The following is an 18,073-nucleotide window of genomic DNA, read 5'->3' as shown; positions in this document are numbered from 1 at the left end:
CTCCTAATTGGCCACTACGCACTTTTTTGTACTCATTCGGCTTTGGCAAAGTTAGCACGTATTTATTTTTTCCTTGCGCTTTCATTTAAAGTGAAAGCGCGATGCAATTATAAACATGCAGTTGTCTTTGCGCAATGCCATGAGCTTGTTTCTAAAAGTCGGGTTGACACCCGATCAATGGGGTGTCCGTCTGCAGCAATTAAAGGAACGGCTGGCTTCTGCTTTCCTTGTTGCAGTCACAGGAATATTCCTTTTGTTAGGCAGATTTGAGTCGGGGTGGTAAAATTTCATGCCGACGAACCTCCACATGTCTACGCGTTGTGAACGACCACACAACCTGGTCTGAGCCTTCCTTGCACCGCGTGGTGGGTGGAGCCTGGGGGTCTGAGAGGGAGCTCTGGCAGTGGCCTGAGGGGTCTCAGTGGGTGCAGAGGGTCTTGGGTCCTCGTGAGCAAGAGAAGGGCCGTCAATGAGGGCAGTACAGCCAGTCCACCCCTCCCCCCTTTACCAGGGCATGGTCTGACTGACCGCTAGAGTAACCCCCTGCCAGGCACAAAGTTCCAATCGGAGCCACCCTCCGCCCCTCGTCCCCTTTGAGGGTCGATGGGCACTGAACTGTCCACCGTCCTCCACCCCCCTTCCTGGCCTTCCGCCTGCTCTTTTCTCAGTCGCTCGCCCCCCGCACCACCCCACAAACATCCCCACCCCCAGCTGGCCTCGGGTGCTCGCTACTCTCAGAAATGTTGAAAGGAGTGACATATGCATCAAGCACCAGCGACCCTTGTAAGTTGAATAAAACAAAGTGCAACTGTGTTTGCACAAGAGCACACAGAGGGTCAGGAGCGAGCGTGGCAGGAAAAATTGCCAAATGCAAGGCGTGCACAATGAAACCCGGGGAGGACCCTGCCACAGGGCGGGCGAACTACATATAAAGAAAGAGAGGAGAGGTCGGGCCACCTCAATAACATACTTGAGCTTGGCGTGTGCCATGACAACACCTCCCCCCACCACAACAGAAAGGTGAAAAACAGGAAATACCGACCAGGCCACAGCTCACTCACTGGGAACATCCCTGAACAACAGCCCCAACCAACCGCACTTTCAGATTCAGCAAAACTCGATTTCCAAGAAATATATTGTTATAGAAATATTACACACATTTCTATTTCTTTAAAAACAAGCATTTACAATGCAATAGGTCTCGCATTTACCTGAGTTTGAGCTATTGGCATGGTAAATGACAAAGCCTTTTATTTATGGTTTGCTTTTTAAAGCATAAATAAAAAGCATTGTCATTTACAATGCCAATAGCTTAAACTCACGTAAATGCGAACCTATTGCATTGCAAACGCTTGTTTTTGTTTTGTTTCTACCTGCACGGAGTGTGAGATTCTGCAACCCTGACTTGGCTTCATGTTAACAAGCACGGAAAGCTGCGTGGTTAACCTTTTCCTTCCCACCATTTAGGGGAGGCTGTGTTCTATCCAAGGCGCTCATGGCACGTACAGGCTCCCATCACTGTGGAGTGAAAAGAGGCATCGGAGAGTAAGTCTGCTGAAACATTTGTGTGCCTATTAGGCGCTTTAGCTGTTTCCTTTAGTTATTTTTTGCGATTGTCCCCAGGAGTTCGCTTTCCTTATTCTTGGAAGGTTTCTTGAGTTTATTCCAGAGAGTAACATTTCATTTGATATCCTACCCCTTCAAGGCCAGAGGGAGTGGAATATGTGTGAGGGCGTAAATGGGCAAATACATATAATGTACACTGTTTGCGCACAGGTTGTTTTGCATGTTCAACACACTCTCTCTCTTTCTCTCTCTCCCAGTATCTCCTGCTGCCAGGTGTACTTGTAGCAAGAAGTGCGAACAAGAGAGGCCTTCCCATGCATCCCACGAGGGTTTATTGTTTTATCCCTGTTCCCTTTCCCCTGTGGGCGGTCTCGCAGGGGAGTTATAATCTCATCCCTCTGTGGGCCTGCTCAGGGGAGATTGGGAAACTTAGCATCACCCCTGCTGAATTGTTCTAGAATGTTAGTGGCTTGTGTTATCTGCTGACCTGACACTTACTGATGAAAACCTATACTCAAAGAGACAGTAAATCAGATTGTATTTCTGACCGCGATATTCTGATGTACAAGAGCGTCAGACATCTTCAGACTGGAAAACAGCTCCTTCAGTTCCTGAAAATGTCTTCAGGTACAGTATTCAAATCTTGAATCAGTGAGGGCACTGAAGCTGGTAACTTCCATGGAGGAACATGAGCAAACCTCCAAACAACCAGTAATCACTCCATCCACAAGACCTGATCATGCCAGAGTTTGAGAATCACTCCATCCACAAGACCTGATCATGCCAGAGTTTGAGAATCAGCAGTGCAGACATCTTTCTAGTGAATGTTATGGTCTCATTGAAATAAATATGAAAAATCACCATTATTTTCCTCTGAGCAACCCACACTCCTGGAACCCTTTACTCATTGCGTGCCCAGCAAAGGCTCACTTGATGTGATTACCTCATGGTTTTAGTGGCTCTGGTAAACTTTTCATCAGTTTTTCTTTTTCTTGTTTGAATCAAAATCACATGCTCACCTGTGTAACTACGATAAACCTACCAGACATGACTTGCGAATCTTCTCCTTCTCACTTCTCGTCACCAGACTGCCCTCATCAAAAGACGTGTAGTTCACTCTGAACTTCCCAGACAGGTTTCGATATAGCCGCTTGGCAGCATTTGGGGAGGAAGGACCGGAAGGCTTTCTAGCCTGTGCTAGCTGGAGATCCCTCATTTGCTGCGTCATCTTGGGTGGGGAAGACCTGGATGAGAGAGAGAGAAAAAAGTAGGAACAAAAATCATTTTATGTACTCATCAGTTAATCTAACCACATCAGAATGTGGATCTTCCCTAAGCATCAAGATTGCTGCTTACATTTTCAAGAGCCTACTGAGCATGGTCGTGAATCCCTTTCGTGGTTGTTGGGCGACAAACACAATTCAGCATCTCTGGAACACAGCACAACTCGCTTTTCTTTTGAATTTATGTATACATGTTATTTAATAATTATTCTACATGGAACTAAGCCCTGAAGGATTACTTGTGACATGTACAGACAAAAAGCGAAATTGGACTTAAAAATCTGTTCCCCTCGGGGAAACAATCATAGGCAAATTACTACTTTTACAGTGATGTCTAAGTGTGGATACCTTTATTATATGCTAGCTCATCATAGGAGAATGCATATAGCACCAGGAGATGTCCTTTAAAATCCATCTGCACTGAACATGCAACGAATTCGACTTGAAATCACTGGCATAAAGGCCCATGGTTGTTGATAACCTTTGCCTGTCCTTTCCCCCCACCTCCACCTTGCATTCAATTTAGCCACACCGCCATGCAGTCATCCGATTACCCCTGCTACCAGCTAGGTTGACATTTGTACTTAACTTACCTATTATAAGTGAATGGAAGAAGTTAGTTAATTCATATCACAAACATAAATCAATGAACATACCTTAGTGATTGAAGACAAGCTCTTATATATAAATTACAAAAATGTTTGACATGCCAGGATATACTGCATTTTTTCAAAGTCTTAAAAAAGTTAGAGCACGTGTAATTTCACAGCAACACACTCTACCCATGTGGGGCCATTTGATAATGTTTCCCAACTCGATAGAGCAACACAGACTCAGCTTCCCTTCTTTGGCAATCCAGAGTAAATACATTCATGCATTAACGAACTCAAACTGTTAGAGGATATCATGAGATCTGAGTGCCTATTTGCCCCCCACCCCCAGTGCATAAAACATAAGTGTAGGCATCGCCTTTCCCTCAACTGCCTGTAAGTCATACAACTTGCTCCTACCTCCATCAACTTTTACACTATCTGAATGGTGACATAAATGAACCCATTGACTGAATTATACAAATCTCCACTAATGTTGGTCTTCTCTGTGGCCTGAGTAACTAACTGAATACGACTGAAAAGCTCTGTTGAAGGCTCCATGTAGGAATGAACCACACAAGCCAAATCGTTGATGACCTTTTAGAAGAGCTTGAAGTCAATGAAGAGGTTCAAGAAATATTGCATATGTTACATATCAGTAGACATTTAATGGAAGAATACTGCTTCCGCTCTCACATATTTGGTTGTTCTGATTTTAAAAGGTTGATCATTTCTCCCCTTTGCTTTCTGCCTACAACAATAGGCATTTCATTTAGGGTTTCTTTCATTCTGTCCACTAAATTACTTGTTCAGCGCTTGCACATGTTTTCCAAACCATTATAAATTGTTTTAGTTTTTCAAATTTTCTTTAAATCTTTTAAGTTAAATCCCACACCAAGTGCATACTGTGTTATTGATGTTGAGAAGCAGCATGCTGATAGCATAATGAGTATTTTGACTAACACTTCTCATTTCACTAACACATCATACAGAAAGTGTCCCTCATCAGAATGAGCTGTGCGCTGGCTCAACTAGATTCTAGGTGAATTACAACAATATTTAAGTTGTGCTAATAAATATTTAATTCAATTTTCTTCATTTAAGTACATAATTGGTATGACAAGTGGAAGTGTCTTTGCAGTCATTTTGTGCTGTGCTACAACTGCCTCTATTTATTATTTAGAAAGCCATATGTCAAGAGTGAAATCCCAAAGAAGATCCTAAAACATCAGTCAGTGTCTAAATCGAGCTGGAAGTTACACTGACTGCGAGTAAGACAGGGAATTACTTTCAAGGCTCTATGCACCACCTATAAAGCATTGCACAACAGTGGTCCTTGTTTTATTAAAATTGTTTCAGCTGGTACATCCCAAGTAGAACACTACGGTCCGCAACAGCGAGACGTACAGTAGTCCCCAGGATTCAAAGATCTTCTTGTGGTGGAAGAGGTTTTGTACTTGGAGCAGCAAAGGCTTGGAACTCTCTTCCCCTGCCAATTAGAGCCATGCCTAATCTCCTGTTGTTTAGGAAGGCTTTGAAAACCTGGGTTTCCACCCTTCTTAGTTCTTCTTGGCAGTGCCAAAGCTAGTGCCAAGGCGCCTTCGGGCAATCGAGTGCACTTATAAATGCCATTAACATTACATAGCAAAGAAAGACAAAGCTAAGCTAACACCAAGAATCAATATATGTTTTGAATAATAATTGAGTCAAATTTAGAATTTACAAGATCAAGTCAATGCAGAACATTGGTGGATTTCGAAGGTATTTGGAACGAATGAGAAAAATGAACGAAGAAATGTTTTTGCAGACTTCACTTTTAGACAGAGCATAGTAATAGGTGGACTGTTCGAAACGTGTGTTGTGTTTTTATCAAACCTTCTAAGGTTGCCCGTGTTCCCATCTGGAGGGGACCCGACATGGCATTTCATGCTGGATAGTTCCAATTGGGGAACAGTACCAAGACTGATATGCTTATGGCAGGACTCTTTCTAGAGAAGCACAGAGGGCAGAAAAAGATGGGATGGAATGCTGCTGAGAGAAATTGATTGTGGCTGAGAAGAAAAAAAGTGTGACTGATATTCCCAGTCACATGTCCCTGATCGCTGTGTCAGAGGACTCTGATTATATCTCACTGACAGGATAGGTCTCCCCTTCTTGCTTGCTGCAGTTGACACCAAAACTGTAACTGGGATTGGGTGTGCCTAGAGGTGGGCCCTTTGTTGATTGTGTCACGGTCTCAATCAAATACCTCAATGATGATGGCTTTGCAGGCCGAAACCAGTCTGCGTTTTTTTGTGTTACCGTCTGGAGGGGACCAGGCCTGTCAGTTTGGGCTGGACTGTTCCTATTAAAGCAGAACTAAGACTGAATTGTATATGGTAGGTCTCTGTCTCAAGTGGAGTAGATGGTAAAAAAAACAGACGGATTGGAGTATGGCCTGAGGAATCAAGAGTGGCTGGGGTTAATTCAAGCACTCTCTCCATCAACTTGTTGTTTGCTGCAATTTATATAAGTAAACTCAAGATTCCCAGCACTACAAGACCTGAAGCCAATTCACAGACTTGATTTCGTGGGAATTTAGCAATTTTTGCACCTTTATACAAAATATAGCTTTTTACACGTCATTTCAGTAAAACGAACACTTTTTCACAAAACAAGATACAAGTCTGAAAAATAATTGATAACTGGGTAGTACGTTCCCCTAACTCCCCTGCAAAAAAAGGTTTGCAAATACAAAGTTAAAACAGGTGCATTTTTCAAGTGTTTTGGCTGGAATTTGTTGAACAGCAGATCAACTTTTAGAAACAATAAATGGCAGTTTAGGTTTGCGAGAATAGACTTCCTAGTTGACTGAACCAGATAACCTACCCCAGATTTTCTGCATTGTTGCCTTAGGGCTCAGTTCGAGGAGGGCATACTTTAACCCCTTCGCTGCGGGGGTTATTCCCCCGCTGTGCTGGGAGGGAGGGAGGGGGGCGCGCTCAGCGCCCCCATGCTCATGACGAGCTCAGCTCGTCATGAGCTACGGCGCTCCGGTGCTCATGACGAGCTGAGCTCGTCACAGGTGCATTGGCTCCCGTGGAATGCTCAGCACAGCGGGGCAATTCTCCCCGCACCTGAGCGTTCCACGGGCCATGACGAGCTGAGCTCGTCATGAGCACCGGAGCGCCGTGGCTCATGACGAGCACAGCTCGTCATGAGCGTCGAAGGTGTTAAGTGTTTCAGAAACTACCAATACCTTATTCCCCTGAGACACAGAAGACACACAACACAGGTGTCACTACTCAGTAGACCTCAATGTGGAACCCCTAGATCCTATAGCCTAAGGTCTTGACTGATGGCTGCATCTATACAGCATCAGTATCAGTATAACTTGGGTGCAGTAGCTGAACTAATGGCAATGTTCATGGACATTGTATGACTTTAGTTGCAGAAATGATCATTAACATTGGTACAAGTATAAATGGAAGGTGATCACTATAATCTTTGGTACACATATCAGTAGGGACACCTTTATTCAATCACAAATATCTATTTTTTTCAAAAATGTGTGCAAGATGCAGGGTGGATCCTATCTAGAGAAACAACAAAGACAGGCTCTCCTCACTCCTTTTCCATAATCTGACATTCTGTGGTACAAAAGGTTTTGCTCTAGCACAGCCCCCTAGGGCACTCCTCTAAATGACCTCATTTAGGATCAGCTGGTACAAGGGTTCCTGGGAGGAAATCAAATCTGTTCCCCCCGGAATCTTCAAAGAGGAGAGGAAACCCGTCTAAACCTCATTGGCTGGGTTTTTAACCTGTAAAGAAGAACTTGAACTAATTGTCCAAGTGCAGTAAACTGCGAATTTAAGCTAGAACTCCGGTCCAGCAATTTAACGGCTAGGGCGGTCGACCTGAAATCTGGGGAACCGGGTAAGAGTCTCGGAAAGGATGCGCAACATCCTGTGAATCACTTAATCTTCCTGTGCCTAACAAAAAATGAATATCTCCTTATGTAACGCAACTGGTGCTCATGTAAAGCGCTCTGATATCCGATACCTTCGGGTTAAGTTTGCGCTATACAAAACTCCGTTAAAAAAAACACTAATCTGCTTGAATTCTGCTGTTCCTCTTTTCCTAAATGTGGTGACAAAGTGCTACCCCTTTCCTCAATGCTACACTAAACCTGATACCTTGATGTGTAAAAGCAACCCATCGGGCAATAGAGACTGTAAAAGACACGATAGCGCACCAAGACCCCATCTATCCAACCCTCACAAACCACCAGAGATGATCTGAGTGATATCTCCGCACGATGCCCACATAATGAGCTACCTATGCACATGCTTTACTTGCCCATCACCACTCTCAGTAGCATGGGTGTTGCAAGAAGTGTCCCACACCACAATTCTGTGTCCATAGACGCTTGCTGGTGGGATTGCTCGCTGGTTGGATTTAGAGGTTGAAGGTCATCCAATGTCCTAGCATGAGCACTTGTGAAGTACAGCCCCAATTCCTACGCAGGATTACACCATTGAGTAACTCCCCTCTGCAAAAAAGATCTCCCACACCCATTCTCCCTAGATGTCAAGCCGTTGTACCATTAAGATTTTTAGATGTATTCAACTTTAAAGGTCCTGTGTAATCCCTAACCCTGAGGCAGAAGACTAAACAGGTTCCCAGGAAATAATCAATATAAATGTGAACAAAGAAGGTCTTCATTTTAATCTATTAGAGTATTGTATTTCCATATAGGTCGAATTTATTGTATTGCGTATTTTTTTACTTTTCCTTGTGACTGTTAACAGTAAAACAGGCATTGCTCATCTTGGAGAGAGATTTTCAACTTCCCAATCACAATTTATCAGGGAACACAACGAACACTTAGCAGCTACTTTACAGAAATCGTCATGGAATCCCTCTAAATTATTTGTATTATAAAGGATCATCAGTAGGATGAATGACTGTGAAAATCTTGGTCAAAAGTCCCAAACCAGATGCCAAATGCCACTAAAGCATCATGCTTCAACGTTGTCCAACTCATCAGGTAAGACTCCTGACACTACATGCTTTGTGGTTGCACAAATCATTGTGCTAGTTCCTAACGAGGATGTCCCCCACACACATGATGAAACCCTCGCCCTTCAGGAATACTGATGTTTGTTTTCAGAAAGAAACCTCTGCTTTGGTGCTTTGTTTCAGTAAAACAGTGAAAAGGTTGGTTGTCCACCATGACATGCCGTGCTCTGTGGCATTGAGCATTTTTATGAAAGATACCCCTGCGTTGGCAGGAGCACTCTAGGTAAAACATACCAACTATGGGGGGAGCCCTCTGCTGGGATGGCGAGGATGGGACCTTTGCTGCTTAAGCAGCTTGGAGGGCAGCTCAGCAGTGCCCGGATGAGGCTCCAGGTCAGCACATCAAGCTAATGCCTGGTATGTAAGAGCATGCTGGGGAAGGGTCCACTCTACCTTAGGCAGAAATTGCGGCCATACATCCTGGCACATCAGCTTAGATCGAGTGATCTATTGCTACTATGCCCCAAACGCATCAGAACAACTAGGTTTGGAAGCCGCACCTTTTCATTTCTGGCCCCTCATTATTGGAATAGGCTACCTTAAGCCATTCTAGCATGCTCGGACCTCACCACATGAAAACAAACTTTTGAAAACATGGCTATTTACTCAGTAAGCTCTCACTCTCAGTCTGCTCCCACAATGCAAAGGCGCCTAAAGTTCCCTTCAGGGATGATTTGTGGAATAAATAAATAGATAAATAAGACATCAGACTCAATGCCACATATTTCAGCTTCCACTTCCCTTACAACATCACAATTTAACTTTGCCAAAATTAGCACATAAGATAACCAGAGTTTTAGGCTTTGCGCCAGGAAGCCGCTTGGCCACAGTGCGCTTTATAAGTTTCTTTTTCATTTCATTTCATTTCATTTCATTTCATTTGAGGGTTCCAAGTTAGCTCATAATTCTCTCGAAATGTCTGGCTTAGTGTTGTGCAAATCACGGCATATCGTAACATAAATTTCATTTTTGAAATATTTCAAATCACAACTAGCATCCCACCTCTCTCAACCCTGATCCTTCCACTCAATGTACAGGAATTTATATAGCACAAATCACCAAGCGGTTTCTAAGCACTTGCTTAGGGAACCCGTCCTGGTATTCCCCTGTGAGATAACCCCAGCAGGGTATCCGCAAGGTGAAAGCCAGGCATCCCGCCGCGAGGGGCCGTTTTGGAGATTAAGCAAGCTATTGCCCAGAGTCGCAGAGTGTGAACCCGTGAATCGAGTAGGCACCGGAGCGAGAATTGTTGAGTCCATGGACATTTTAGGACTCAAGACCCTGCCGAGCCGGGAATTGAACCCTGGTCCCAGGCTCACCTCTGCTTCCAGGTCTGCCTCCTCTAACCAGTGAGCCACACTTCTCCACCTAAAACTTGGCCATTTTCTTGTGGTGCAACCAGGGTCGGACTGGCCGTAGCAGGTATCAGGCATTTACTCGAGAGGCTGGAAGGTTGGGGACCGGTTTTGCAGTGGTGGTAGCCAGTTTTGTTACTGAGGGTCAATAGGGGCCGGCTTTGCAGCAATGCTGCAATATAGGCCCCCATTAACAAAATCAGCAGTGCGGGGGGCCACTTTTGTTAGGCAGCAGTGCTTCACGCTTGCCCCCCCCCCCCCCACCTCCAGGGATTGGGGCTGGTCTGACAAAATTGCCAGCGCAGCTTTGGGTTCCCAGTCCGACCCTGGGTGCAATGTACCATGAAGTCGCCAGGTGAAAATGTAAGTCTGCAGCTAGATACTGCTAGGTCACACCAGCCAGTAGCTGTCACAGTCTCTTCAGCGGCTATAGTCTACAAGCATCAGCTGCTGCCCACCATCTTCTCTTCCATGTAAGCAAACTCTGCAGAAGCCTGGCACCTCGGCCTACTCCCTGGTGTCCGCTTGTCTGCAACTAGTGTAGAGAGTCCTGGGAGTACCACAGGCCACGCTTCACTGCTAAGACGAAGCTTCAACCAAGCTGGCCTTACTCTTTTGCCTATGGTAGGAAGCTACACCTGAAAAGGTGACACAGAGTATATGTAAAGAAAAGAGGGCAGTTAAGTGCTTAAGTGTCAAATTTTCAGGGGTTGAAATATTAAGACTATTTTCACGACAGGGAGTTAGCAGCGTCGAGGGATGTGATCTTCAAGAAAGCAGTGAGGAAGACTTGTTTCTAGACCTCAGGAAATCAACCGGTCGAGGTGGCGGAGAAGGGGTTAATAGCGAGACAGGTACAGATCGTGGTCGGCACAATATAAGGCTAGCAAAGAGTTGGTGGCCTTCAACATCTTGTCATTAACTCAACACTGTATAATTTCCTTTACTGGCCAATTGTAGATGTATCAAAGTGAATCTTGTATTCTTTGTAAGATAACCTATAACTGATATAAGTGCCACTATAACATAAAGTACTCATATATAAGATATTACTTCCTGAAAACACGAAGAGTAAACAAGAAATAAACAGGTTGTGTATAAATACATCATCAGCCATGCGTGATTATATAGAAATTGTCCATCAGGTGGATTTGGCAAAAACTCGACACAAATATTAGGTTTTCCCTGAAAATTAAATTTAGAACCAATCCATACATGCAGAAAAAAAGGATCTATCTTCTCTGTTAAACAGTAAGAGTATTTTCACATGGTAATGGGGACACTGGCAAGCTATACTGAGGATAGATTTGGAAGGCTGTTTCACTGGTTGCTAAGGCAACAAAAACCTGCATGGAGACAACAGCTTACAAAAGAAGCAGTTACAGCCCCTGTGGGACGAAAGATGGAAGGAGGTGACTATGCACCGACAGAGGGCCATCTTATCCTATACTCAAGAGTAACCACAGAGGAGCACAGGAACTTCACTTTATTATATATGTATTTAGTTATTTATTTAAACGTGATTTATAAAGCACTACGTGCCGCACAGCTGGTACAAAGTGCTGTGAGGTAGAGGAGGAGGGACTGGAGGGGGGAAAGAAGAAAATAAGGAGACGTGCAAGGAACTACATCCAAGGGAAGGCAGCAATGAAAGTGGGGTCAGGTTCGATGTACACTGCTGAAGCAGAACATCCCAGAAGCACATTGGACAGCACATTGTGGTGTTGGCACAGCGTGAAATGGTGTCAACGGTGTTGACAAATGGTGTTTCAATTTGATTGAACGCAGCTCATTTTGCTCACCAACGAATCAACAGATTAGGTAGTGTAACCACCAGGTTTGTGCAAACAAAAGTCACCTTAAAAAGATAGCCTTTGCCTAAAAACAAAATCAGTAACTTCCTTTTAGCCACTTGCATGGAACTCTCAAGCAATCATTATGAATGCCCACGTCTTTGTGCACGACCTGGGACATTTAGAGTATTATACTTCCCCAGAGTCACTGAATAGTATTAACCGGAAGGAGTTTAAAGCAATCTGCATGGCCCACCAGGAAGCAAACAGGTTGGTAATGGAGATTAATAAACCTGCGGTCATCCAACACCAATTGACTGTAATTAATTATGATATCCAACCTTTCACCGATTAATTTGTTACCCTGAAATGAACACTTGGTCCAAAGAATTATGACTTTGTTCTTGTGACGGTCTCTCACCACAAACAACAATTCATGTGATTTTATTCTGCAAATGATATGTCAAGGAAAGAACCAGATGGATCTTGCCTTTGTTAAGATCAGGGGGATGGAGACAATGTCGACTGGCCTTTCTATATTAACAACAATTAGACAATGATTACTGTATTGGAGTTATGGCAGGTTTCTTGAAAAGCATACTGAGAGTAAGGAAAAGGAAAAATGTCTAATACTGTCCGAAAGTAGAAACAGAATATTTTAATTTTCGTAGGACTGTCTCCTTTACTGTATTTCACCAATAATATGCTTTGACTAAGCCTACCTGTAAATAATGAATTACTAGAACTATGTACATATGTATTTTAGACAATTCTATGAAATGATGATTTTAAATACTATAACTGCGTACATTTGTATTTTTAAGATGATTTTATGAAATGTTTTTATATGTTTTATTTTACCCGTTTCCTTTTGTGATTTTATAAGACTAAAATCGAATAAAGCTCTTTCTGATTTGAAAAAAAGAATGCCCAGTTTTCAAGTCATAAAGCTCTTCACATTATGTATAAGGTTTTACATTATCATCATGCGTATTCCCGAGCCAAGGTTAGAATCCTTCTTTCAAGGAGCCCATCTGAATTGACAAACTTTTTTCGGCTACCCATGCCTTGCTCCTCAGCCCAGAGACTTTCGGTTAAACAACGGGTCGGTATCTAGCGACTGCTCACGGTGCGCAGGTCACAGGCACATTACAGAGCGCGTGTATATCCAGACAACGGTTCCCGGGCCTGACTGCCATTTTCCCGAGTCATACGGCGGTTACATGTACATGCTCCTCAAGATGCAAGCAAATCCTCACTTGATGTTTAGAATTGTGCTTTTTATATTTTATATTGTTAAAGATTTATTTGGAATCCCGTGCTGTATACCTTTGTTGTTAATTATGGAAATACTTAACCGCATGCGTGCGGGCGGAATTCCGCTCGTACGCGGAGTTTTGCGAAACCGCATTTTACGTGACGAGCTGGGCTCGTCATCAGCGTAGCAGGAGGCTACCTCATGACGAGCCCAGCTCGTCATCAGTGTGGAAGGGGTTAAGGCAGGGGTCTCCAAACCGGTCCTGGAGGGCCGGATCCATGCCAGATTTTGTGCATATCCCCATTTAGATAAATGTAGTTATTTAATAAATCTGGCAAGGATCCGGCTCTCCAGGACCAGTTTGGAGAACCCTGACTTAAGGGAAGGGCCTCCCGCCCAAGAGTGGATGTTTTACGTGTTATCGCGGGCAGGCAATCCCAAAGTCTCAGCGACCACGGGCCGAGTGATGGGCACACGCATATCCACAGGGTGATTTTACCACTGTACCTGCGGTATCATTCTTTCTCCACCTCTCTCCTGTTAGTCTCGTATGACATCATTGTTTATACATTACTTTTTGGGTGCTTTCACCTCTAATGTTTTATATGCCATATAACCTGAGGTTTTACATCAAGCCTTACTTGGAACAGACGTCCAGGTTCCTGAATGTTTTCTGAGGTTATGTTACGTTCCGATTTGTTCTAGAACCTTGCTCTATACCATGGGGATCTGTGCATCATGCGGCTCTCGTTCTCTCTTAAGTAGTTTGTATTGTTCCTTCTGTGTCCCTTTTGATATTAGGAAATTTAGGCTGTTGTTTTTTCACACAGGGGGTTACTTATCAACCCTTCCTTGGATGTATGGAATTCACTACCTACCCACCAATGTATTGGGAGAACTCGTAGCCCACATTCCTATTTTGCTTGGATCCCACTTCATATTTCAAAGTAAGTGCCTACAGCACCTGAGAGGGTTGCACACTCTTCATCCCCTCCCCCTCTTGATCAAGCTCATACAAAAGGGGTCTAATGTATTTCTTTCTCATCTTCTCTGAACTAGGAGCCCAAGGGCCCACTATCTCACAGTCTGCGGCCCGAATACTCTTGCTGCATCTAGTCAGCCACCGTTTATCGCTTCCTTCCGTCTTTTTTACGAGTTATTAACCCCCATCACTTGAGTAATGCTTAATATTTAATTGGTTTTAGGTGGCTCCCCTCCCCATTCCTCCAGTCTTTCGTCCTGATGAAGACACTAGGATAAGGATCAAATTACCTTTTATGAACATAGTGGTCGAAACGTCGATGGTCCTGCTTTAACATTCAAGAATAGATGACAGAGATTAATTATTTGAGCCTATTATTTGCTATGTTTTTGTTATACTAATTGGCCATTTTCTGGCTGGATAGGTGATTTCTTCATTTGATGTTTATATTACACACTGCCTTACCTCTCTTTCAACCCACACTAGCACTTTTCTTCCACTGAGCACTCTACGAGCACCATTTCAATGAAATGTACGGACAATATTATTGACATGAATAATCATGTGATGACAAAGAGAATAAAATCACATGCATTTTTAATATACTATGGTGATGTCTCAGTAACTCTAAATCACGCATCTTACTAAATTTGTGTTCCACTGTGACCAACTTTTTTTGTACTGCATATTACCCGGGTTCGGTGGTATTTCGGGTTACCCCATTGTTACTTATTGCATTTAACATAACATTCACTTTCTTAAAATACCAGCACAGACATGGTAGTCTGATCATCCCACAGGCCACCATCTTTGTCATAGCATCCTACTGGAGTAAGTTGTAATTTGTGATTTTCTTCAATATTATTCATGCGGTTGGTTGGATTGCAGCCCCTTTTGAATGGCAATTTTGCAAACCGAACTATTAGTTCATAGGTTGATTTGCAAAGTTTTGCACAGGTCACTAAAATACTGGAAATGTGCGACCAGTATACAATCTGTGTTTTGTACATCAGGCCCAAAGTGTGCGACCAGTGTACAACCTGTATTTTGTACATCAGGCCCAAAGTGAAGTCATACTAAGGGTGGCCTTCCAGATAAAGGGCTGTGTCATGAAGTTGACCATTTGAGTGGTGCCACTTTCTGATTTTTTTATGAGTAAATGTATATGCTGCAGGCAGAACAGCTCGGAAACAGTGAGCAGTTATGTAGGCATACTCCAAGCCAATTATATTCTGTCCTATCTCTGTGGATGATGCGGGCGGCTTCTTATCAGTGCTGCTGAAATACTTCCATATCTCCCTACAAAACCTCACCAAGACCGAATTGAGCCTGACAAAACTAGACCAATTCCCTTTGGAAATTGACCAGCCAGACAAGCGTCAACCTCTTAAGGCGCATTACCCCACCATTATCAGCAGTCATTGTATTTACTTTATTTTTGCACTGGAGAAGAGATTGAATGATGTGTCTGAATACAAAGATAGATTCCAATTCTCAAAAAAAGCAGAGTTTCGGTCTCCTCACCTCAACTCTTTTAATGGAAGTTTCTACCATGTAAAATTCCTTTGCAGCACTTATGGGGACCCCATACTGGTCTGTTCCATGTGGGCCTAAGAGTCTTTCCTTCACGTAAATTCAGCAGGAACATTAGGGACTGGGGGGGGGGGGAGGGGAGATATATTTTTCGGCTGTTGGAGATGCTGCTAATTACAACCAGTGGAATTTCAAGTATTTGATCAAATTAAATAGGAAACAGGAACCAAATCAAGAACAAGAATAGGAAGGAGACAAGAGGACTCATTATCATCACATCAAAGCCTCTATTGGTACCACTGCTATTAAGAGCAGCAATGTAAGGCATTTTTAGTCTTTCTAATCTGTGACGTTAATAACATTTGAGGCAGAAAGTGTTTTACCACTACAAAAGGTAATAATGTTTACATTCTGAGACCTGCAGAGCAGCCTGTCACTAATAATGCTGCCTCCAGCAAGGATGTTCTAAAATCAGGGAATGGACTTATTGAAAATTGAATCACCAACTGAAAGCATGAAACATCCAGAAAAGATTCTTATCGAACTCGCGTTCTAAGCCAGTCAGTACCATACACCTGGTACGCAATGGTCATGTGAGACTCACAGGCCAGGCCTCTTCAGCGCATTTCAAACGGTGCGCAATAGTAGCTAAGAAGGAGATTCCACTCCTTCTTGGCCACCCGGGCAGTGTGGGTTTTAAACATGAAACAAAACATGCTAACAAAACATAATGGAAGAGGGAACACACCTGCTACAACTGCTTTTTACAGAACACATTTCACACTGGGAGAAAGCAGATGACAAGTGTGAGCAGACAAGGAGCAGGAATCAGAACCATACGTATCACTGGACTGGTGTTTCTGGGTACCACAAATTTTCCCAAGTTCTGGGCCTGATAACTGGTGGTATCTGAGATGGCGATTCCAGAAGAAAAGAGCTAGATCATGTCAATGATCAGAAAAGCTGCCAACACAGGCCACAAAAGCTTTTTAAGCTCAGGTAATGGATCACAACATTTTCCAAAGGTCTTAAAGCGAATAACGAAATGATTTGCTAAATTGACAACAACTCTGGGGAGTGATGAACATCTGACACTGGCAAATATTAGAGTGAAACATACCTGACAGCTCTAAACTACGACGAAAAGCATGACTACAGAGATATAGATGGCTGAGTGTAGTAGGGCCTGCTAATGAACACAATACAATCTTAAAATTGCTATGGCAAATTTTCACAATTTCTAGGAAAAAACAAGAAAACTGTGTATAAAGCATGGGCTGCAGACAAGTAAGCAGGGAAAGAAGTGTGGCCTCCAAGTGTGGCTAAGCTGAATGATCATCAAGGGCACAAAAGTGACATAGGGCCAGATGTATCAAAGGGTTTTACCCATTCTGTGTCTATGGAAAAATGTGTTCATACATATGGCCCATAGTGCGTTAACAAATAGAATGAGCCGTAAAGACATGGATGGGGCTGCCTCCTGGAAGAACCAAAAAGTGGAAAGGTCAGAGAGAAAAAGAGTGCAGGTTCAGGAGACACACGAGACAGCCACAGCTTCATTTAGCTCTCAGACAGGAGCTTTAGGAGTGACATTCTTTGATCCGATGAATGAAGTGCGTGATCACAGAACTTTAGTAGATTGGCAGGATCTGGATAAAGTCTCATTGGGAGAAAGTTTTGGTGACTCACCATAAGACTAGGTGGGATCTAGTAGGCCTCAGCTATTGCTCACAGGGCCACCTATAAATGGCTGACACCCTTACACAGAAGTATTGGCGGTATCGGAGTTCGAGTCCGAGCAGTCTACTACCATGTATTAACTCCACCCGGCATGCCTGGCCAGGAGTTGACGTGCCTTCACATCCGGTGGTTCCTTACAGTAGCAGGACCACTTACCTGCTACAAAAGTATTGGATAAGAATGACTGGTTTTATTACAAGAGGCTGGAGTACAGTGCATATTGGCCAGATAGAAATAGAACTAAAATGGAATAAAATTGACTAGAAATACACGACCATCTCGTGATAAGGTTGTACAACATCAAATTAAACATTTCAAAAGTTAAAAAGAAGCACAGTTCTAACATCTAGATAGCAAGCTTAGAGCTGAACCTGAGTCTTTGAAATAGAAATGAGAAAAAATACTTCATAGATAAGAAACATTTGTAAATGTTTTAGTCTTTATCAGTCTCCATATGAGCAAGGGTTAGTATTAAGTGCGAGACTTAAAGAAATTGGAGCTAGCAAGAGGTTTGCCAAAAGCAGCCAGATGAAAGCGGTTAGTATGGCCCAGGTTTGTTGCAGTAGGTAAAAGAGATGAAGCGTATGAGAGAAAGGGTCTAAAGATCAGCTAAGGAGCAAAAGCCCTGCACACACAAGTCTCTGTTTTCTACCTGCCAAGCAGTCCTTACCATTCAATGCTTAGAGATCTCTGCCGTAAGGCGGACGGACTGCTGAACTCATGCTGAACTTTGCTTTTCTTCTCTTGCTTCTCTTTTGCTGAGAGCCGTCGAGTGAACTTAAAAAGACCACTCTCGGACCTGAGGAAGGGTGGGAAATTAAAGGTATTAACCAGTGAAGTTTTGGGGAAATGGCCCGGCAGGTTCTGCACATGTAATGTCTTTTCTCCCGCCAAAAGGAATTTCTATTAGCA

At 43.3% G+C, this 18,073-nt stretch overlaps 1 protein-coding gene across 2 annotated transcripts in view; it reads right to left on the bottom strand.

The window, feature by feature from the left end:
- The window catches only part of LOC144784313 (ankyrin repeat and fibronectin type-III domain-containing protein 1-like), a 2,450,348-nt gene that overhangs the window by 437,639 nt on the left and 1,994,636 nt on the right, over positions 1-18,073 (bottom strand). For both annotated transcript variants that reach the window (XM_078663012.1, XM_078663013.1), the window contains one exon: positions 2,609-2,810. In XM_078663012.1, the coding sequence (XP_078519138.1) occupies positions 2,609-2,810 (202 nt within the window). The remainder of the gene's footprint in view (positions 1-2,608; positions 2,811-18,073) is intronic.

This window comes from Lissotriton helveticus, chromosome 10 (genome assembly GCF_964261635.1).
Source record: "Lissotriton helveticus chromosome 10, aLisHel1.1, whole genome shotgun sequence".
Lineage (NCBI taxonomy): Eukaryota > Metazoa > Chordata > Amphibia > Caudata > Salamandridae > Lissotriton > Lissotriton helveticus.
The sequence above is the reverse complement of the archived record's forward strand: the minus strand, read 5'-3'. Positions and strand labels throughout refer to the sequence as shown.